The 24,790-nt window shown below is 38.2% G+C and overlaps 1 protein-coding gene across 4 annotated transcripts in view; it reads right to left on the bottom strand.

Annotated features, from left to right (window-relative positions):
- Positions 1-24,790, bottom strand: part of LOC126272870 (alpha-catulin) — a 396,855-nt gene that overhangs the window by 77,787 nt on the left and 294,278 nt on the right. For all 4 annotated transcript variants that reach the window (XM_049976091.1, XM_049976092.1, XM_049976093.1 and 1 more), the window contains exons 6-7: positions 15,146-15,305; positions 1,533-1,654 (exon numbers count right to left, since the gene is read on the bottom strand). In XM_049976091.1, coding sequence (XP_049832048.1) covers positions 1,533-1,654; positions 15,146-15,305 — 282 coding nt within the window. The remainder of the gene's footprint in view (positions 1-1,532; positions 1,655-15,145; positions 15,306-24,790) is intronic.

The raw sequence follows: 24,790 nt of genomic DNA, 5'->3' as shown, positions 1-24,790 counted from the left end.
TAATAAATAAAATAATTTATTACATCAAGAACTCTAGTCCAAGCATAGCTTTCCAAGAAATTTTATAATTTACTTGCTTGTGACATAGCTCCTTATTTAACATTTTTTAGAACTATGTGATATAAGTATTAGCAAAGTTCTTTCAACTTATGCTATCAAACCAGCTACACACCTTTTATTAATGGATATACTATGAATGTTGACAGTATTTATTTGAACCCAAAAATTAAAAATTAACTTTAGCTGCATATGTTAACTGCCAGGACTAATAAATTTCTTTATTTACTTATTTTGTCACATATCGAATTCTGAGGTTGTGAGCATCTTTCATTAATCACATGAAATGAGTTGTGAGAAGGACTTGGGGTAAATAGATGGATGCAAACCTCATGCAGATAAGAAACATTTTGCATTGCATACAAAACTATTTGTTTAGGTCTGACTGGATGAGATTTCCCTGCATGTCATACAGAACACGGCAACAGCTCAATGACAAACACTCACATTAAATAACCAATTGCTACTCATACCAAGCTTACATGCCATCATTTCACTGATACTAACAATAATATCAAAACAATCCACAAAGATGGTAAAATTGAGTTTTATTATGAACTTATTTACATTTTATAGTACAATACATGACTGAAAAATTATAAGCAATAAAACAGTAAATAGATGCCCAGAAATATTTTTGAAATACTCATTTCTAACTGATTACTCACAAGCATACCTAATGCAACAATATGAATTTATGTGTGGCCTATTAGTATTTTTTGTTGTTGATGAATTAACAGTCGATTACCAATATCTCGCCATCTTTTAAGAATCTTTAGACAAATGAAGTATCCCCATTGTAAACATTTCTGAAATTTTGCAGTGGGGAGAGGGATGCATGTGTCCCATTTGTCATAAGAAGCTAATGTACTTGTACCACATGTAAATATATTATTTTAATTCATGTAGTTACCCAAGCAAGCACTAATTCATTTTATTATTTACACAATATATTAGTTATGATCAGGGGGAAACATTATAAGTTCAAATAGACTAAGCATTACAAAGAGCAAAAGGACTGCAGTCAACAAAATTGATGACTTGCTAATGTTTAATATTATATTATGTATATATAAGCATGTGATCATGGCAGAATACTAGCACAAGTGTCATACTTATTTACGTGATAAATAAAAATGCTCATATTAATGAAGAGAGTATTCTACACTGGTGTCAACACATTAGACAGTTTCATGCTTCCAATAAGATAATGATACAGACTGGTAATGGCTAAGAAGACACTGGGATGGCTATATGCAATAGCATTAACACAGTCAAGGATAGACTGACAAGTATAAGGTAAAAATATGTGATGAGAAGGAGAGTTAGAGTGAAATAATATGAAAGATAAAAGAAAACTGCATGGAGTAATACTAAATGACACCATCAGAATATCGCTTGCTGTAACTACAGAGTCTGTTACACAGTACACGCATTTCTAATATAAAGTAATCATCTGAAGTAATAAGACTCACCCCTGGTCTTGGTAAGGACATGTACACCTGTTTTCCAGATTGTCGCCCCTGGCACTGCTCCACAATTTCTTTTGAAACAGTCTGGACATCCGATGCTAAAGCCTGCCACATATCTGCAAACACTGTGGACAACATCATCATCTCAGAATACAACAGAGCAGTTGGATTAGAGTAAGTTGTGGATGCTAAAATGTGTTGAATACTAGATGACCAAGCACAATTAACTAATTCCACATCCTTGAGGGTTCTATCTTATGGTTAGGTGTACAAAATGCTGAAACTGAGTGAATGAATTATTGATTAGTTAATTAATTAATGCTGCCTCCTATTTTATTTGCTGGTAATAAAATAAAATTTCTGCTTTATTTTCTTACAATGCACTTACAATATGAAAAAAACAGTATGCAATGACTGCAATATGGTAGCCTAGCAGCAGAGAGTTTCTCCATTGCATCAAATGATTTGGTTGCTGCATTCAATCAGATGTATTTCATAGCATGGGTATCCCCTGCAAATGATGTCTGCAACTTTCATCCAACTGGTGAAAGAATTGGGCTGGGCTACCCCTATGAACACACCCAGAATCACCAACTGAAGTATATGATATGTCTTTTTAATAAATAGCACCGATACACTGTAACTTCACTGCATGAACAAATATACTGCCCAACAAAAATGTGAAGCATCCAAAAGACATGGTCAGATGTTAATGTGGCTTTGTACGCATACACAACATCGATGGGTATTTAAATTATTAAGAGCTGCAATTCTCTGTGACAGGTAGAATGGTCACCAGAGAGAATTTGTGTTCTCTGTGTTTAGTATTATTACCACACCTAGTAGAGGGGGTGTGAACAGCTTTGGATGCTGAATGATCACTGTGAAAGACATGGAGCTGTCAAGAACACATGTTAGACAGAATTGTTATCAGTGCCTGACAGAGTTTGAAAGGGACCTCATTGTGGGTCTACATTTGGTCAGCTGGGTGAATCATGCAATATCTAGATTTGTAGGGCATTCGGATATGGCAGTGGCTCAATGTAGCACTGCATGGTGTAATGCCCCTCCCTTGATATAGCAAATAGAAAACTGCTCTTTTTCTTCACAACATTGTGAAATAATGTGTACCACTTTTGTGGGAATGTACTTACAATCTTAAGGAATGTAACATGACACAGTCTATTAAAAGTTTTGCTTAATTTCCAGATGGCAATAGTGGCTCGAGTCTCTTCTGTAGGTGCAGTTATAACATCAGTTGTTATGTCTAGGGTATTTAGTGAAAAGGCATGAATTAAATAGTTATCATTATACAAGAAAAATGTGACTTTATTGACAATTGTGTCAACCTGATACACATTCACAAATTCAAAACACCAGAGTAACACACACAGCTAAAGATCATTTACATTGTTCCATATTTCAAACAGCTTCATGCACCTGTACACAATCAACTCTAAAACTCCTCTGATGCAATTAGTGCTGGGGAACAATAATATAAGACATGCTATTTTTTATTGAACCTTCTTATGAGTCAATACCAATACCAATATACATCCAATTTTATATTATACATTAGGTTTAATTTATTGAGCATTTCTTGTGAAGATGCATTCTTTAAATATTTTTAAGAATGGCAGTTTTTGATAAAACACGTAATATGTTGGCAATATTTAGCCTCTAGACATCCTGTCATACTGGTCATTTCAGTTACATATCCATATTATAAAAATTAAAAATGTTTTGTCTGCATTTAAAATTGCATAATAAAATAATAACAAACAACATAGTTTTGCTTTTAGAGCATTTGCTGTAAGTGTATTCTCACATTACGTGAACATATAGATACATGAAAAAAATATATATATTTATGGCAAAATTGCCGGCCACGGTGGTCTAGCAGTTCAGGCGCTCAGTCCGGAACCGCGCGACTGCTACGGTCGCAGGTTCGAATCCTGCCTCGGGCATGGATGTGTGTGATGTCCTTAGGTTAGTTAGGTTTAAGTAATTCTAAGTTCTAGGGGACTGATGACCACAGATGTTAAGTCCCATAGTGCTCAGAGCCATTTGAACCATTTATGGCAAAATTGCACACAATGACAGAAAACTATATGAACATCCAGAGTTATGGATAACCAAATCACTGTATTGGAAGTGGTGCCCTGATCAGGAAGCTTGGACTGCTGATGTATGGTGTCACATTGTGTTCAGTGATGAACTGCATGTCTGCACTAATATGAATGATCATCATTGGCAAGAATGGTGGTGATACACAGAATGGTCCCATTCTTCCAATGTTTTCGAGAGGCCCAGCAGTGTTACTCCTTGCATGGAGGTGTGGGGAGCAGTCGGGTATAACTTCACATTGTGGCTGATTGTGATTGAGGGAACTCTGATAGCACCACAGTACATCATCGATAATATGCATCATCATGTGTTTTCTCTCATACAAGAGTACTGTGGTGCAATTTTTCAACAGGACAATGCTCCTCCACACATGGCCTGTCTCTCTTCAAACTCTCTGAATAATGTTAAGGTACTCCCATGGCCAGCAAGACCTCCAAGATCTGTGCCCAATAAACATGTGTGGGACCAGCTCAGAAGTCAAATCCACCCCAGTACCAATATCCAGGATATCAAGGACCAGTTCCAAAAGTTGTTGGCCAGCTTGCTTGAGGAGAGGATTCAATGGCTTTATGAGAACCTTCTCAAGTGAATCAGCGCAAGTGTCCCGGCCAGAGGGGACATCGTTCTGATAAGTGGGTTCATACTACAAAATTCTTTGTAAATTTGACACAATTATTTGTATAAAATGATAAAAGTTAGGGATTCTAAGTAATTAGAAAGTCAATTCATTTTTGATGTAATCTTAAATATTTGTATATTAATTATTAAAAGGATTTACTTTACAAAATTTATTATAAGAAAGATTTTTGCTTTATAAACATTTCATTTAAAATCTGTTATTCCTTCTTCCTGAATATGTTGTCATTTTTCAATGTATTTGAACAAACTTATTTTCATGGTAACTAGTGAAACATTGAAATTGTAACAATAAAAAATAATACATTTGTCATGACTGTATATAAGGGCTGGTGTTCGGCCAGAGCAATTTGTAAAGTTGTGAGTTTTAAGTTGTTGGAAACCAGAGGTTGTGACCACTATGTGAGAGGCTGAAAGTTAAAACTGGTAGTAAAAGAAAATATTACCTAACACTGACATCAAAATTAATTTGAAAAGTATAAAATCTGTTCCACATCATGTATATAATTAACAAATTGAAGACTTCTGGCATGAAGCAGAACAAAGAACAATCACAATCAACAACTGTTGGCAGCTTAAGTCTTTTTTCAGGCAAGTATACAAGATACCGTGGCATGTTTCCTACTTCTAAACTTTTAAGATATTACAGTAACCTTATTTAATTACTTGGAAGAACAGCAATTTAGAAGGGCAAATTTTTGTGACAAGTTTTCATACATACATGGTGATTCAGAAGGAATGCCACATAACTTGTGAGGTGATTCTACATGTGAAAAACTAAAAAAGTCCCACAAACATGTGTCCAATTTTCCATTGTCATGGAACTGGTGAGGGAACAGGTTGAACACTACACACATCCATGAATGAATATTATGAAGACAAGTGTTAGTATTACTTACTGAAATCCTGTGCAGGTGCTGTGGTGGACAGAACAATGATGGGACAGATGACTGATCGATCCTACAACAGATGTGGGGGTTCTCCTATAGATGGCAGTACTGTGACGTTGCACCGAGGCAACATCTGCAAGTGTACCCAGTGTTCAATCATGAGATGGCTCAGTCAGCAGCCATAATGCCATGTGTACATTGTGCTCAAATGTTCTTTAATTGAGCAAAACCAATGTCTTTTTGAATACCAACATGTCACATATATTCACCCATGCAGATTATGCAGACCTTTTGTTTGTGTATAGCTACTGTAATGGCAGTGCTCATGAGCTGTGACAGAATACCAGAGACGTTTCCCTCATCAATGGACCCCCTGGGCCAGGGTACTTCCCCGGGGTTTTTTGAACATAACATGAATCCATCCAGTGTGCACACATCAGAATATGAGGCCATCCAGTCAGTTGAGGAAAAGGATGACACTATTGCAACAGTACAACAGAGACCTACCATATATACACGATGGATTAGCCATCAGCTCAATATTCCACAAATGCAAGTGTGGCATACATTCCATTCCAAAGGTTGAACCCATTCCATGTGCAGCTCGTGCAACATCTGCATCCACGCGATTCAGGAAGCAGACAACAATTTTGTGAATGGTTGGCTGTACACAGAGAAACCATACAACACACTTTATTTACACATGAGGCTACATTTATATGCAGTAGTATCATGAACACCTGCAATTCTCATACACTGGTGATGGAGAACCCACATGCCACTAGGAAGACAAGATTCCAAGTTAGGTTCTCAGTGAACGTCTGGTGTGGTATGAACTAGTGACAGAGCCTGTGTACCTACCAAATCACATGGGAGCCGCAGCATACTCACATTTCCTGATAAAAGACCAACCTGTACTTTTGGAAGAGATAATATTACATTAATGATTGCATATGTACATGTAACATGGTGGATCAACAATTCACTGTACCTGACAGGTATACCATTATCTGGATAACACATTTCCTCAATGATGGATTGGCTAAGGCAGACCCATTAACTGGCATGCCGTATCACCCGACCTAACCCCACTAGACTTCTATTTCAAAGCTGGTTAAAGAGATATGTATACGCTACAAATATGGATACACATGAGGAACCTGTAGCTCCCATCACCAATGCTGTTGGCCGCATTAAAACCTGGTGAGATGAGGTTTGCTGTGCAACACAACACACCCTCCAAACATGTTGAGAAGTGCAATAGGTGTGTTAGGGTCTTTCTGAAGACCTCGTGTAGGATGGATCAGTCATCTGTCCCACCAGTAGCTTCACAAGGCACCACATGTGGTGGTTATGTGATTGTCTCATGTAAATCATAAAAAGCTGAAGTAAAAATTTAATATTGTGTTATCTGTTGTGTTACAGAAGGAATCCTGCAACAACAAGAAAATTCAGGTCACAGTATTCCAATTACAGTCCCAAAGACACGTGACTGATGACACGACCCACCTGTAAATCACACCACACATTATGTCAAGATAGCATTGCGTCAGCTGACAGTGCATGCCTTCATTGCCAGGCAGCATTACTCACATATGCTGATCAAGCCACTAGTAGGTTGGAGCTGGTGACCACAATCAGACGGCAACCTCACCAGCAGCCCTCCCAGCATCCATCAGACAGCTGAAATCATTGTCAGCCTGCCATTCAACTGTGGTGGTCCCAAGTTTGGGGTGCCAGGTGCTCCACATTCCCATTGCTGCCTTTGTCCAACAATCACTGGCTGTGCTAAGCCCAGTTGATATGGCCTACAAGAATGGTGTTAGCCTCAGCTGACCACCAGCTATTTACTTGGGATCAAATTTGTCACTCCGCAGAGCCATGATGCTGTTGCCCTTGCCACATGCCACATCGTAGGTCACTTCACGTGAGCCAGAGACAGACATCTGACTACATCTGTAGGATGCCCTTGATCGATGCCCGGCTGCGACTACTGGACAAAGGCATCCATCTGTATCTGATCTAGTTGATGAACAATAACGAGTTCTCCTGAACACTTGTCAGTCTTGCTTCAGCCACCTGCACCTCCAAAGGATTCCTGTAGTCCCTCTTCACACCACTGAGCTCACAATACTCAGGTGAGAGAGCTGAAAGCCATTCTGACAAATCTGAAGAACAGGTTCCCCACAATTCCTCCACTGCAGTCATTTGCACACCAGACTGTTACATTTTGGGGTCAGCAGGGGGTCAATGTCATCATGAGTAAGCAGCAGCAGCAGGTGTGTTTTGTTACTGATAATACATTCCTTGTGTGTGGTTTGTCTCTGTCCACCTATGTCTGTACTACTGATATATCACATTTACATCAGGAATGAAGGTGATTGTGTGCTGGAGGAGGGGGGAGGGGAGGGGGGGGGGGGGGCGAACGTCAGGGTAGGCAAGTGTAAGTAGGAGTCAGTCATATAAATAATAGGCGAGTGTATAAATAATATAATTTATAAATTTAAGAGCCCTTCAGGGATCATTGGGCGAGGTGGCGCAGTGGTTAGCACACTGAACTCACATTCGGGAGGACGACAGTTCAAACCTGCGTCTGGCCATCCTGATTTAGGTTTTCCATGATTTCCATCAATTGCTTCAGACAAATGCTAAGATGGTTCCTTCAACAGGGTACAGCTGATTTCCTTCCCTATCTTTCCCTAATCTGTGCGTGTGCTCCATCTCTAATGACCCCATTGTCGGTGGGACATAAAACATTAATCTCCTCCTCCTCCTTTTGAGATGTATGCTAGCAGACATCTACAGAGTGCCTTAGTCGTATGGAGCTTTTCTCTTCCTTTCTGTTCTTGTGCTGTACCACTTTTGCTTCTATTGGTGGAAGGTCAGTGGGAATGATAAAACAGGATCTGCCCAAGACTGCTGTTGGGATCAGTGTAAGAAATAATGGGAGACATAATAGGAGAGGGTATTGGATTTCAGGCTATCATGATAAGGGGAAGCTATTATTTGAGTAACAGAAGTTCAAATATGGTTGCACAGGTTGTAGCTGGTAGACCCCCTATCATTAAAGGAATAGTCATTATATCACAGCGTTTATGGAGCTTGTTAACCTCAGAAGGTCTCTCTAGTATGAGAGGTGAATTTTAAGATTAAAGCTATATTTTTCCAGAAGCTACACTTACTAATGTGACAGCAGTGACTTTATCGCAGACTCTTTTTGTGATCTGCTTATATTCGTGTTGTTCCTAGCAAATTATTGTGTTTGTACTTTAAGTAGCAGATTTTACAATGTAGTGTGATGAAATGTAATGGGTTAATAGGATGATGTGTAGCATGGGGAATAGCACAAATATTTAGATGAGGAAGAGTGATATGAGTGAGTATGTAATTCTGCAATTTTCTGCAACTGTAGATAGATCAAGTGGGTACTATGGGAATTTGTAGTAAACCACACAGAATTCCAAGACTCCATCCCTACAAAATGCTTTAACCCTGCTGCCAAATGGACAGTGAATGTCATAGATTGTAAGTGTTTCTTGGACTAGATTTGCCTGGAGCCACATTGAGAGAACCTAGAAGACAGTGCATGAATTACATAAAAGTGAACCCAATCAAGTAAAGCACAGTCATCGGTAACAACTGGAGTCAAAGTGTAGTTATAGAGATCAACTATCCTAGTGTCCGTTTGAAGGACTTGTACACAGTTTTCAGAAGTACCCAGTGACTAGAATTGTACAAATATAGACACACTTGTCATATGTGAGAGCCTGTTCTACCTAGCTCTCAACAGCACAACACCAATGTAAATTTGGGTACCGAATCTACGTTGCAGTATGGATAGAGTTCCGCGGTGCCAAGGAAAATCAGGACACAGTGTTGTAATTACCATCCCAAAGGCACGTGGCCGATGAAAACGCATAACATATTATGTTAACAAGTGGCAAGATGCTCATAATGACTTATCAACACACCACTGTGGCAATAGGTAGAGGAATATGCCAATAGTATCATAGAACTTTTTGAGCTTGGTAACCTGAACAGGCTTGCCTTTAATAGTAAACAGCCAGAGAAACACTCACTGGTGTGTTATTTATATGCACTGATCAAGCCATTAGACAGGCTCAAGCCAGCAACTGTAACTGGACATCCAATGTTCTATTGGATCTCCTAGCCTCTCCCTCACAGCTGATAAAGCTCACTACTCATTCATCAAGGTCCAAAGTACAGGAGATCATGCGGCCTTCACCCAGCCACTGCTCACTGTGCTAAGCCTAGTCACTACATACTTCAGGAATGCTGCGCTGCCTCAGTTAACTGCTGGCCACCATCTCAGCACCTGGTGCATCAGCAACACATAGTCACAGTGCTGTTGGCCAGGCCATGTGCCACAACACAGTGTCACTTCATGTGAGCCAGTTATCAACATCTGACTATGCCCATGGAACATGAACACCATGAAGTGATGCCAAGTTTGGACCGTCAATCAAGGGTAAACATCTGTATCGGATATAGCTGATGAACAATAAAAAGTTCAGAATTTTGTCTGTCTTGTTGCAGCAACATTCACCTCAAGTGAATTTATGTAGTCTCTTGTCAATCCCCCAAACCCACAACATACAAGTTGGAGAGCTGAACACTAGCCTGACAAACATGAAGAATGACTCCTCCACCACCCTTTCGCATCAGTCATTGCACATCAGACTGGTACATATCTATGACCTGCAGATGCACTAAATGCTATTCTTATACAAGGAGGTGGGCAAACCAGTCAAAAGACTGATGACATCATCCTCCCTCCCTCCCCCCTCCTCCTCCCCTCCCCAATTACCACCAACTGCGCAGTATTTTGTGTGCCATCTGTCACCTACTCTGTTTAATTTATGCTGTATGTATATCCTAACAGACAATGCTGCATGCATTTCCTGACAGACATCTAGTGTCTCTGAAAATATTTTCAATTATGCTTTTGTGACATGTTAGTGGAATTAGCACAAACAATATTTTCTGGTATTTTCATTCAGATTTCAGCTGAAAGTATTGCTGTACAAATTCTCAAGTGGTTTTACACAGTCCAGTCACATTCATGTGAGCACTGTCACCGTGCAATAAATGCTCACAGACAGATAGCAGCATTAGCACTGGAGAGCATATAAACTGTGTTGGGGAATGCAATAAAAAGTGCAGTCGTTGTTGTAATGCCGAAACTGAGCAATTTTTCTCACACCCAAAAGAGCATGATCATTGGCCTTTGGGCCAAGAGTGGAAGCATTTCTGAAATGGATACGTCTGCAACTGTTTGTGTGCCACTGTAGTTAAAGTATACTGTGCATGGTGAGTTGGTGCTAACCAAAACTGTTACTGAGGCAACTGTGGTGCACCATGGACCACAGATGACAGGGGTGAATTACAGCTGCAGATATGTGTACAGGTGAATAGACATGCAACTGTTGAGCAACTGACCAACCAGATGAACCAAGGGGCTGCCACCAGTGTCTCCTTAATGGTCTTTCAGCAAACTTTGCTGAGTATGAGCTCCTGTAGCAGGTGCCTAGTACACGCACCCATGCTGATTACTGTTCATCAACAATGTAAGCTGGAATGTGCATGCCAATATTGCAACTGAATATCCACTGAGAAGTCCATTCGAATATGGCCAATGGTATTATAGCATGAAATGTCTGGAAGGAGATGGTGGTGGTGGTTAGTGTTTAACATCCCGTCGACATCGAGGTCATTAGAGACAGAGCGCAAGCTTGGGTTAGGGAAGGATTGGGAAGGAAATCGGCCGTGCCCTTTCAAAGGAACCATCCTGGCATTTGCCTGAAACGATTTAGGAAAATCACGGAAAACCTAAATCAGGATGGCTGGAGATGGGATTGAACCGTCGTCCTCCTGAATGTGTCTGGAAGTAGAAACACTGCAATAATTGTTAGGAGGGTCCAGGCTGGAGGAGGGAGCATTATGGTCTGAGCAATGTTTTAGTGGCATTCCCTGAGTGATCTCATAATCTGGAAGGCATAATGGATCAACACAAGTGCATGTATCCTTGGGAACCATACCCAACCTTACATGCAGTTTGTTTTTCCTCAGCATGATGGTATCTATCAGCAGGACAATGCAACATCGCACACAGCTCACAGTGGACGTGCATTGTTTGTTTCTCAACTGAGAAACCTGGTACAGGTGGCCATGGCACTGGAGTTGGTATGACTCCACATCCCTTTTGGTACCTTCCAGAACCCCACTGATTCTCTTCCTGCACATCTTGCAGTGGTCCATGCTGCAAAAGGTGGTTATTCAGGCTTTTGACAGCTGGTCACATTAATGTGACTGGACAATGTATATTCAAAAGTTATTTTTGCGGGGGAATCAAAACAGGAGGGTGGCTGTCAAGACACTTCAGAGGCAGCAGTGACATTATTTCTATAACTATCATGCTTGAACAGTGCAGATGACAAAGGATGAGGGTGAGGTTCTCACACTGTTGGATTCTGATAAGGCTGGAACATCACTGTCTATGTGGCAGATACAGCTATATTAACTGAATACAGCACTGTAATTTTGGATGCCAATGGTGCACATCAGAACTTTATTTGTGCTTTATTGTTGATTCTATCAAGAATACTACGAAGGAGCGAACTAATATGTATGCCCACTGAAGCATAAGGACAATACTAAACATGAATTCCTCTTCAACTGACATACACTATGAAAGTGGAAGTAGCCCTTGCTAAAATCAGAATGGATATTCATATGTACCAGATTTAACAATGTGAAACTTCATATATGATGGTTCCAATCCTGTTTCTACTACATGTAAATGATTTACATGTAAAAAATAGTGACAGAAAACTATACCATTTGCTGATACCACTAGCATCTTAATTACAGGTAGTACCAAGGAAGCCTTTGAGAAAACATTAAAACTGTGACACTGGATATAGTAGAATACTTTATGCAAAGAGCTATATTATTAATCTGGTAGAAACTATTGCAATGGAAATATTCACCACCCAGTCCAGAAATGTACAAACAATTAGAAAAAATGGAGAGTATACAATTTCACTGTGTAGGGCTACACTAGAACATGAAATGGGATACACATGCAGACTACATAAACAGAAGGCTGAACAAAGCATGTTTCACAACATAAATATAAAAAACTGTGTATGATAATCTCAGGACCATATATTTTACTTATGATCACTTGGAATTGAAATATGGTGTAGAATTTTGGGGAAATCATGAAGCAAGTTTGAAATCATTTAAATTACAGAAAAAGCTTATTGGACTAATAGACAGTATCGATCAAAGATCATTATGCAAGCAGTTACTTAGAAAAAATGAAATTTTGCCACACTCATATATTTAAATGCTAGAAAATGTAATTATAAGAAAAATTAAATAGTAACAGTCCCTGCATCATACATATTGAATCTATGTACAGCTACAACACAAATGAATGGTCTACCTTTACAACAGCCATATACAGCAATATTATAAAAAGGCATACGCCATCCCCGCATCAAACTGTGTAACACATTACCCAAATCCACAAAAGTAATAATGGAAAGGAAAAATTTCAAATCAACCATGAACAATTAGTTGCTCAAGCATCCCATTTATACAGTATGGGGTATGAAGAAACATAAAAAAAGTAGTCCTAGAATCATGTTGTTTCATGCAATTTCAGTCCTAGCATTTTGAGTCATGATAATTACCTGCCTGTTCTTAGAAACTTTCATGTAAATGATTATTCTTTTGTCATGGAAAAGGGAGAAACTGCCTACAAACCACTGCAGAGGGTGAGACTTCTTGAAGAAATGGCATCTGCTAATTTCCAAAGTGTGGACATGCCGTTTCATAAGATAACTACACATGACACAAAATGTTAAATTTTCTGGTTATGTGTATTTTAAGCAATACATGCCACAAAAGGCAAATAAATATGGTATTTAACTACACATAATATTAGAGCCAGATACAACATATGTCTGCAATTGTTATGCAAGTGAGAGATCTGACAGTGAATTTAGAGATAATATTGTCTGGGTATTTATCTAGAAAAGATTACACAGTGTTTACAGATAGATGATACATCAATACTACCATTGTTTCAGAAATGAAAACTGCCAAAACCAGTCTTGTGGGAGCTACAAGGACATCCAAGCTGAGATTACCTCATTCAGTAAAACATACAAACAACCGGTAAAGTGAAAAAATTTTTAGGTGTCAAGATACTGTCTTAGCACTGTCTTGGAATGATAAATGAAAGGTACATATTGATAAGCACAAGGCATAACAATGAAATGGTCATCTTTACTGATAAGAGAGGCAGGGAGAAGTCAAGAGAAGAACACATCTACCAGCTTCTGGGTCTATGGCAATTGTCTGTAGCAGTCTTGATGAGAGCCGAAATTCAAAGTGCAACCTGGTACATAAAAACTCTCCAAACTATTGATTAGATATACTTTTTTGAAAGAAGTGAAGTGGTGTAAGAAGAAAACAATATCAGCATAAATACGATTAGAAAAGAATGACACAAAGCTACATGCTACCAGAGTAGTGAGTGCAAAAGATCCACACCACTGAAAAATTGACACACATTTACAATTAGGTAGCAATGATATTAGCACAGAAGCATTGATCTCACTTTAGGTTTGTAAACATGCAGAATGTACCTATTATGGAAGTATTCAATGCACAGAGAAATAATTAAGGGAAGCATACAACTGGTTCCAAGAAAGACCTCACTGTGAAACAATTTCAAACATTCTCAATATAGGGTCAAGAGAGGATAAAATGACATATGAGTAAAACTTCAGTCTTTACCAGACCAGTTTTACTAGTCTTTATCACTAATAATAATTCAAATGACCAGTTTTTGGTTATTTAGACAGTCATATTCAGGTCACATCAAAGACTGTAGTGATGTAGCATGTGCATACACTGTTTAAGATGTGTTACCTACTTTAATCAAGTATTTTGAATGACCTGAAGGCCATTGTCTAACACTAAAAACTGATAATCAGAATTATTATTTGTGATAAAGACTAAACACTTGTATTTGAATCATTAGATTATCTACTCAAAAGCTTTGGTACATCAAGCTCTATTCAACTATAAATGTGAAAGTAACTAATGTTGTAAATAAAATAGAAAGAAACTTCCACATGGGAAAAATATATTAAAAACAAAGATTCCAAGACTTACTAAGTGGGAAAGCACCGGCAGACAGGCACAATAAATAAAACACACAAACACATACACAAAATTTCTAGCTTTTGCAACCAACGGTTGCTTCTTCAGGAAAGAGGGAAAGAGAGGGAAAAACGAAAGGATGTGGGTTTTAAGATAGAGGGTAAGGAGTCATTCCAATCTCGGGAGCAGAAAGACTTACCTTAGAGGGAAAAAGGACAGGTGTACACTCCCACACACACACACATATCCATTTGCACCTACACAGACACAAGCAGACATTTGTATAGGCCTTTACAAATGTCTGCTTGTGTCTGTGTAGGTGCGGATGGATATGTGTGTGTGTGCGAGTGTACACCTGTCCTTTTTTCCCTTTAAGGTAAGTCTTTCCGCTCCCGGGATTGGAATGACTCCTTACCCTCTCCCTTAGAACCCACATCCTTTCGTTTTTCCCTCTCCTTCCCTCTTACCTGAAGAAGCAACCGTCGGTTGTGAAAGCTAGAAATTTTGTGTGTGTGTTTGTGTGTTTTATTTATTGTGCCTGTCTACCGGCACTTTCCAGCTTGGTAAGTCTTGGAATCTTTGTTTTTAATATAAAGTAACTAATGTGTTTTAACAACAAAAAACATATATATAAATATAAATAAAAAGATAAAAAAAATTCAAATACAGTTCAGAAAATAGAATCTCAGTTTGTTTGATCCAGTAACACTCATTTTACTTCCAGCTGAACTATGTGGTAATTCAGCTAAAATGAAAAATTACCTTCAAGATTTTCCTTTGCTATTTTTGATGTTGGATGCAAAGATAAAGTGTGAGCAGCTGTTATAACTTGTGGTCCATATATCCTCAAATTAATTTCTGTGTATTTGGCAGAAACTTGAAGAGTGTCGGTAACTGCTATATGTCTGAGAAGCTTGCACACCTAAAATGGAAGGCGAAAATTACAAACATTCTGAATGAAAATTCGTCCACAGTAAATGGTTTCTAAATTTTTCATTTGAAGATGTGCAGGTAACACGTAATTGCAGTTTTCAGTTCAATGTGAGCAAAATATTGGTCATTTCAAATATCAGTCTTATTAATGATATGTATGGTAAATATGATTCACAACTATTGTTTGTTACTTAAGTCGTCCTCTCAAGACAATCCATATAACTGCTAGAATAAGACACAAGCATAAGTTTCATGTGCAGTCAAGAATCATGCCACATTTTGCCATGTTCTACATGTACTATGCTTTACCAAATCTAAATCTCAGAACCTTACTCAACATTTAAACTCTGAGCCATTCATTATAATGACGAAAATTTACAGTTTAATGATACTGAATGGAAAATGATTTACTTCTCTACTTAACTCAAAAAGAACTTAAATACCAATAGACAAACATAGACTCCTTTTGGAAATGATACTGTTTTAGAAGATATTAATACTTATTTTTCAAACTAGTCTAAAGATTTTTTTGGAGGTGGGAGCGAGGCACTGATAATCATCGTCAATTCAACTAGAAATTTCATTTATAGTTACAACAAATTTTTGACAACTTTTAGCAGTGTGATAAGCAGTACAGCAAACTCCTGTTTATCTGAATCTTATCCAAAATCCACTTTATCTAAAAAAAAATTTCCGATTTTTGCAACTCACATTGGCACTGTATGACGCATTGCACAGCTATGCTTTTGGCTAGCTAGACTGACACTCGACAAGTTTCAACTTGTCTGCACCTGGAGCCATGCATTCATCAGGGCTTTTTTGGCAGTCTACTGCTAATCAGTGCACTGGCATGTATAAAAATTTCGAATGTCGCCAATGTACGTGTGTGTTGGTTGAAGTTTTAGGTTGGTTGGTGTGATTTTTTAAAGGGACGAAACTATGTGGTCATGGGTCCCTTGTTCCATTGAATGAAGTCCATGGGATAAAACAGAAAACATACAGGACACACCACAGGAGTTCAAGATGGTCAAAGAAAACACAAAGCTGAACACACTGGGGACAACAGAAGACAAGAAAAGCACAGAAGAAACAGGCAGAAGAGCTTACAACAGTAGAGCAGATGTCCTGGGCTGGTTGATCAGGTTGAAGTTATAGCATGTTTTTTGTTCGTATTGTGTCGTTTCCTGCCATTACCATCTATTGGAACTCCTTGGAAGGACAGTCCGTACAGTATTTCTCTACGCAGCATGATGTAGCCCTGTTGAAATTGACAATGACAGTGCGGTGCCAAACACTTTCTGCCTGTTATCAGAACATCAGACGAAGCCGAGCATTTCACAATTTAACAGTGAATGTACAACACACTGTTTTGTTGCCACATGGGCTTGGGTAGGACAGGGGAGAGGGGATAGATATATCCAATGTTTTCATTCCATGTCACAGCCTGGTTTCAAAAGTCAAAAGCTTTGTCTAGTGGATGTTGAGTGTTGTCAAGTCATGCATCTTTGTGCTTTTGATTTAACATTTTGCGCTTGCACTACATGCTTTAAAGTGTCCACAGATAAAAGTGGCCAAATGCCAAAAAAGAATCAGTAGAGTGTCAGCAAAAAAATTCTGAATGTGATTACGGGCGCAAAACAAAGAAAGAGTGTGATCTCGCTGGAATAAAAGCTTTGTGTTTTGCAGAGATTTGATGCTGGTGAGCCACTTGTGAAAGTTGCTGCCGATTTGAATGTTGGTAGGAGTATGATTACTGATTAGAAAACAAATCGATCAGAAACTTAAAAAAATTGTTCCATCTAATTGTCAGGCAGCACAGTGAAATCTCCAAAAACAATGAGAAAAGGTGCACATCCTCAATTAGAAGAGGCCTTATTTTTGTGGTATGAACAATCAAGAGCCAAAGGTACACCAGTTTAAGGTCCTCTACTTCATTAAAAAGCAATGACTTTTTGTGAGCTGATTGAAGAAAAGGAGTAAGAATTCCTCAAAAGTGATGCATCGGTTCAAGAAGCAGCATGGCATTTGGGAAACTGCCATCAGCAGTGAATCATTATCCAGGGATGAAGTCGCTATCACTTATTTTAAGAAGAAACTGCACACAATCCTTGACAAAGGAGATTATACTTGTGATCAACTTTATAACTGTGATGAAACGGTGCTGAATTACAAAATGTTGCCTCTATACAAGGAAAAAAAAGCATCAGGATATAAAAAAAAAGAGTTACTGTACTTACATGCAAGAAAAGTCACTGGCAATCCTAAATTGTGCCTTACTTATATTGGCAACTCCAAAAAACCAAGAGCATTTAGAAGGCAACCAGCTGATAAATCTTTGCCATTGTGGTACACGAATCAGTCTAAGGCATGGATGAGTGGTGCCATCTTCAAAGAGTGGTTCCAGGCAGAGTTTGTTCCAGCTGTAGAAAAATACAGCAGGGAAAATGGATTTCCTTGAAAAGCACTACTTCTTGTGGACAATGCTCCTTCTCACCCAGATCATCTACAAGATAGGGATATCAAAGTTGTATTTCTCGCACCAAATGTCATGTCTCTATGTCAACTGATGGACCACGGTGTTCTTGAGGCGATGAAAAAAAAATTACGTATGCAAGCTGCTGGAATACTTAATTTGTGCGATTGATGCTGAAGATTTTGTGCAAGATCTTAAAAAATCAATGTTTTAAGTGTGATTCACTTGATTGCAGACACTTGAAATCTTATTTCCTCCAATTTCTCTCGTAAGGTCTTGGAAAAAACTCTTACATCATGAGGCAACTCATTGGTGGTGGGAAGAAGGAGGCAACACTGAAACTCAAGCTAAAGTACCAAAAACAGATGAAAATGACATAATTTTGGTGAATTTACTGAATAAGGTACTGGATTGTGGAGACGCGAACTTCAAGAGTGGAAGGAGAATGACTTTTTTGATTTGACTGAAGAATAAATCACCCTAATTGCAACCAACTACGAAGCAACAGAAGAATATGTCTCTGATGACCAAGCAGAGAAAAAGATTCCTCACGCTGGTTGCGAAGCGATCCAAACCATTCTGGAGTACATCAGCCAACAGTAGGAGGCAACTTGTCCCGAAATCGTTTTTTTCCAATGTAGGAAAGATATTGCCACAACAAAAGTGTCTCAAACCGAAAAACAAGAAACCATTACACACTTTTTTACACCAAAAAAATAAATTTTAATCAAGCATCCTAGAACTTCAACATCCATAAGGTAAAAGTTTTTTGTTTTTTACTTTAAAGTTCCTCTAGACAAACTTTTTGTTCCTTTGATTAATCTCTCGATTTGTTTCATAATTTTGTACAGCAGTTTATTTTTTATTCAAGAGAGTAGTAAAACTACTGTTTTTTTCCTGCTGCCAAATAAGATGGATTTTTTTCTGTAAGAACACAAAATAAATGAGTTTTGCTATTCAGCATTAAAACTTTGAGTTTTTAATCATACTGTGGCACCTTTTTAACATGTCAATACAGTTTTTTCAGTCAAAAACATACAGGCTTATTCACAACCATATAAATAACATTCTAAGTACCCTACACATGTTTTATGATCATATTTCACAGTATTGGTGCAATTAGGTGTGTTTCACATGTGAAAACAGAGGGACTTCGGTTTATCCGAAATTTTCGTTATCCGAACTAGCTGCCGTCCCAATTATTTTGGATAAATGGGAGTTTACTATATTGTCTTTTCTTCCAATATCACCCAAAATTTGAAGTTACTTGTTTTACTAAAAACTAAAAATAATTTGTGTCTTTTTTTATACACAGTGTGTTTAGCTTCATAACAAAAGACTGAGACTATGACCTAATGGAATGTATGTCAATAATATCAAGGAACAACATGGGTCCGTATCGACACTGACTGTAAATGATATGTTTTATTTTTGTAACTGACTTTCCCCCAGAATTACTTTTTATTTACAGTTTTCTAATTGGGCAAGTGGGTGCCTGCTCAGTGTTCTGTGTTTGCAAACAGTCTGTAAACCTTTCAATTTCCAAGGACTCATCCATAACTGGGAGGCTTGCAGAATTATATTCACAGTATGATCATTCATCATGCATTTTACCAAATGTGACGTAATGCATCAATTCAGTTGACTATTTCTATATTTTAGCTTCCATGTGAGCATCAAGCAGTTTGCTGCAGAATTCTAGAGCATATTCTGAGTTCTAATATAATAAATTTCCTAGAGACTGAAAAGCTTATGTCCACAAAACAGCACAGCTTTAGAAAGTATCCCTCATGTGAAATCCAGCTTGCTCTTTTTTCACATGAGGTACTGCAAAACTACAGATGACAGGCAATGGATTTCTACATTTCTGAAAGGCATTTGATACAGTACCCTACTGCAGACTGTTAACACAGGTACAGGCATATGCAATAAGCTCCCGGATATGAGACTGGCATGAAGACTTCCTAAGTAATAGAACCTAGTATGTTGTCCTCAAACATGAATGTTCGTTAGAGACAGGGATAACATCAGGGGTGCCAGGGAAGTGGGATTGGACTGTTGCTATTTTCTGTACACACAAATTATCTGGCAGACTGAGTAGGCAGCAGTCTGTGGTTGTTTGCTGATGATGTCCTGGTGTACAATAAGGTGTCAGAGATCAATGACTCCTGTGGTTGTTTGCTGATGATGTCCTGGTGTACAATAAGGTGTCAAAGATCAATGACTGTAAGATGACACAAGATGACCTAGACAAAATTTCTAGTTGGTGTGATGAATGACAGCCCATTAGAAACATAGAAAAATGTAAGTTAATGCAGATGAGTAGGCTAAACAAACCTGTAATGTTGGAGAGCGATATGAAATGGAACGAACATGTGAGGATTGTGTTAGGGAAGACAAATGATCAACTTCGGTTTATTGGGAGGATTTTAGGAAAGGATGGTTCATCCGTGAAGGAAACAACATATAGGCTGCTAGTGTGACCTGTTCCTGAGTACTGCTCAAGTGTGTGGGATTTGAACCAGGTAGGATTGAAAGAAGACATCGAAGCAGTACAGAGGCAAGCTGCTAGATTTGTTATCAGTAGGTTTGATCAGCATGCAAGTGTTACGGATATGCTTTGGGAACTCAACTGGGAATGTTTGGAGGGAAAAAGACACTCATTTCAAAGAACACTATGAGAAGGCTTTGAGAACCAGCATCTGAAGCAGAGACCTGTGTGTCCCTAATCCACTGCAGTCCTCCAACCGTGGCAAAGTGCCTACAATTTTACATGTAATCTGAACAATGTGTCATTCCAGCCAACTCTTCACATCTTTGAGAAGTGAAGGCTAGATGAAAAGCAGACTAAAATTTTCCATCGTGTCACTGCACTTTGATCCTATGACTGCTCTGTTTCCAGGCTTGTCCTTTACCACTAGACCACCAGGCCTGACCCTGAACTCGATATTAGCCTAAAACATTTTAACACCTTTCAAAATGCTCAGAACTATAATTTAAAAAGTTTAATTCATCTAGCATCTAAGAAAACCAATATTAAGAAGAAAGATTATACATTATTTAATTTTACTTAAAATTACAAATATTAACAATAGTGCAAGAACATAGGACAATAATAAATTACAGCTTGTTCTGTAGCTCAGCCAATAAAATCAATGTAAACCAAAAAATACCTAATTATACACAGAATTATATAAGGCCTACCATACTGCCCATTTTACTGGAAAATGATGTGCACAATTTTTCAGGTAAAATGTCTCTTAGGTAAACCAATAAAGATGAACTGAATGGTGAACATACATGCCCTGGAAGCTAATACAAATTGGCAAAAAAGAATCCAACTTCTGAATTTTAAATGGCTGTAGTCCTTTTGCATAGAGTTTTCAAAACTGAAAGTTCCTCTCCAAACTGTATTTATATGTTTTGTGTTGATTTTATGATATCATCAAAACCTTACTGACAGCATGCCAATCCACCAAACATTTGATCTGGGACTGCTCATGCTAGGTACATGAGATAACTGGAATTTCTTCACTGCTACTGTCATTAACCCACATCTACTAAGAGGTATTTTGGCAATATGTTATCGAGGAATTCTGCAGTGGTCTTTAATTAGCTTATTTCATTCATTGAGTAATGGATCATTCAATTTAAAAGCACATATTTACACAGAAGAATAGCACAGGATTCCGAGGAAAGATTAAGTACTATCTGAAAGATCCTACACTGCAGTGGTTACATCCATATCTTTGTCATGCCCCTCAGGAATTAATGAAAATTATATCCAGACAAGAATCACCTGGTGCAACTAGCTCTTAACTCCAAATCTGGACTTCCCAGTTTATATACAATGGATTGATGAAGCTACTTTCATATCCAATGGTAAGGCAAGTATCTACAATGCATACTACTAGCAAGAAGAAAATCCTCACTTGTACCATGACAACCAACACAACTTGAGTACAAATACTGGACATTTTTATGAACTGCTCCAAAACGTAATGGGCAGTAAGAATGCAGTTGTTGATATGGTTGCAGTAAGTTGTATGCTTGGCACATTTTTCTTTTTTGGCTAGGTGTACTTTGTATCAAATAGGTTCTGATCAATAGATTGGTAGAAAGCAGCGAGGGACTTGGCCATCACAGTTTCAAAATTTCATCAGCCTTGATTATATCTTTGGCACAACAAAGAAATGAATGTAAGTATCAACTTTATGAAGCTTCTGGTCACTCCCAAATGCACTGTTATAATGATTGTTAAGTTGTTTTCTATAAGTGATTTATAACAATACATTTTGGTGGTAAACCCCCATAGAAAGATGTGTTTGACTGTACCTGGAGGAAGGCATGAAGTGTTTTGAACACCAAAACAAGAATATACGTTTCTTCTAATAATTTTTGTAAGTACACTGTTAATATTTGCAGCCATTTGGCTCCAGTTGCTACTTCTATGCTATTTATCTAGTAGGTAAGAATAAATATGCCAACACCGGTTCCCATCAGATCACCGAAGTTAAGCGGTGTCGGGCTGGGCTAGCACTTGGATGGGTGACCATCTGGTGTGCCGAGCGCTGTTGGCAAGCGGGGTGCATCAGCCCTTGTGAGGCAAACTGAGGAGCTACTTGATTGAGATGTAGCAGCTCTGGTCTCGAAAACTGACATACAGCCGGGAGAGCGGTGTGCTGATCACTTGCCCCTCCATATCTGCATCCAGTGACGCCTGAGGACTGAAGATGACACGGCGGCTGGTCGGTACCACTGGGCCTTCATGGCCTGTTCAGGAGGAGTTTAGTTTTTTTTTTAATTTTTTTTCAGAATAGCTATTGCTTGTCCTTTACAACTGATACATATGTTTTTGTTTTTAAAACAACATGTCTCTCATAAACATTTTAGGTATCTTGGTCTATATGGAAACAAAATCAATAACTGTTTCTTTGCCAAAAACTTCTGTTTTTAAACAGTGTGTGTGTGTGTGTGTGTGTGTGTGTGTGTGTGTGTGTGAGTGAGAGAGAGAGAGAGAGAGAGAGAGAGAGAGAGAGAGAGAGAGAGCGCATGTGTGGGTATGCACGCAATGAAACAACTGAAACAATTATTTCCTTTGTAAACTACTGAAGATCACTAAAACAGTTAGGAAAACATCTTCAGTTAAAAACAAAAATAAATTTCAGTTGCAAATGATGGGTAACTATTACTCTGATCTAGAAGTTAATCAACATTTTATAAGTGTCAAAATTTCCAATCAGGTTTATTGAAAGTTGAAAGTACGTAAGAAAGGTTGCTTCTTTACTTAAACATAAAAAGTAATTTTTTTCTTCTTTCCTTACACCATTGGTCAGATTGTCATAATCACAAAGCTTTTTGATGATATCAAAAAATCTGCAGACAAAAAATTAGTTTTCTCCATTTATGACACCCTTATCTGAATGGCTAAAAAATTTATCTGAAAAATTTTACAAGTCCAATTTTCCAGAAAATGGCATGGTATGTTTGGTTTTAAGCACCCCATACATGAAATAAAGCTGCAATTTGTTTGAATGTGACCCTCATGTGTACTGAAGATTATATGTCCTGCCCTGTTTCGATTAAATGGGCTTAAAACTGACTGTGTAAAATACACAAATTTTCAGTAAAGCTGAGTTGCACTTATGGGGTAAGCCATAAACAAAGCCCTCATTCAAGTCTACTATCTCAATTGACTTGTATGGATATACTACACCAGAGACAATGCTACTTTCTGGGGCACTTTCTATAAACTAAGATAGTGATACACCACACATGAAATTATAATTTTTTGGTCAACACACTCAGTTGAGTTTGCTTTCATTTCAGAGAGGTAATGAAACAATCTGTTAATCATCCAAGTTAGTGTTCCAGTTATTGCCTCCACATCAGCTCACAATTATATAAAAATTAACTACATTTTGCTTCTTACTCATTTTTCATTAGTTTCACAGTTCAGTACTTTTACACATGCAACCACACTCTGCAAACCCCTGTGAAGAGCATGCCAGATGGTACTTCCCACTATGCCATTTATTTGGACTTATTCCCGTTCCATTCACTTATGGAGCACAGAGAGAGAGACTGCTTGAATCCAACTGCATGTGCTGTAATTGTCTTCATAATCGTTATGGGAGTGATACGTAGGGGGTCGTAATATATGCATAGATTTTTTACTTAAAGTTGGTTCTAGAAACGTACATGGGATAGTCTGTATATGTCTTCAAGCATTTACTAGTTTAGTTCTTTCTGTATCTTTGCGATACTCTCTCATGGGTTGAATGAACCTGTGACCATTCGTATTTCCCTTCTTTGTATGTGTTCAAACATCCGCTGTCAATCCTATTTGGTTATGGGTGCCACATACTTTAACAGTATTCTAGGATGGGTCTCATAAGTGTTTTGTATACAGTCTCTTTTGCGGACTATTTGCATTTCTGTAGTATTCTACAATTGAACCACAGCCTACTACCTGCTTTACCTATGAGTTATGGGCTTCCCCCCCCCCCCCCCCCCCCTCCCATTTTGTGAGGTGCACAGTTTTACATTTCTGAGCTTTTAATGCAAGATGTCAATATTTTCACCATTTCACTGAATGTTTGTGCAGATTTTTTCAGACAATGCTTCACTGTAGACAACGACAACTGCATGATGTACAAATAGCTTGAGGTTACTATTAATTTTGTCTGTCAGGACGTTAATATACCATATTTACTCCAATCTAAGCCACACTCGAATCTAAGCCGCACATGAAAAATGAGACTTGAAATCAAGGAAAAATAATTTACCTGAATCTAAGCTGCACCTGAAATTTGAAAATTTGAGACTCGAAATTCAAGGAGAGAGAAAAGTTTTAGGCCGTACCTCCAAATCGAAACAAAGTTGCTCCATTGTAATATGAGACACAATTTAGGCCGAATGAATGATGATACAGCTATAGTAGTTTGGTTCGAGTCATAAGCTTCACAGTTAAGCTTTATCAGATAGCCATTGCTATGCGT

Source organism: Schistocerca gregaria, chromosome 5 (genome assembly GCF_023897955.1).
Source record: "Schistocerca gregaria isolate iqSchGreg1 chromosome 5, iqSchGreg1.2, whole genome shotgun sequence".
In the NCBI taxonomy this organism is placed as follows: domain Eukaryota; kingdom Metazoa; phylum Arthropoda; class Insecta; order Orthoptera; family Acrididae; genus Schistocerca; species Schistocerca gregaria.
The sequence above is the reverse complement of the archived record's forward strand: the minus strand, read 5'-3'. Positions and strand labels throughout refer to the sequence as shown.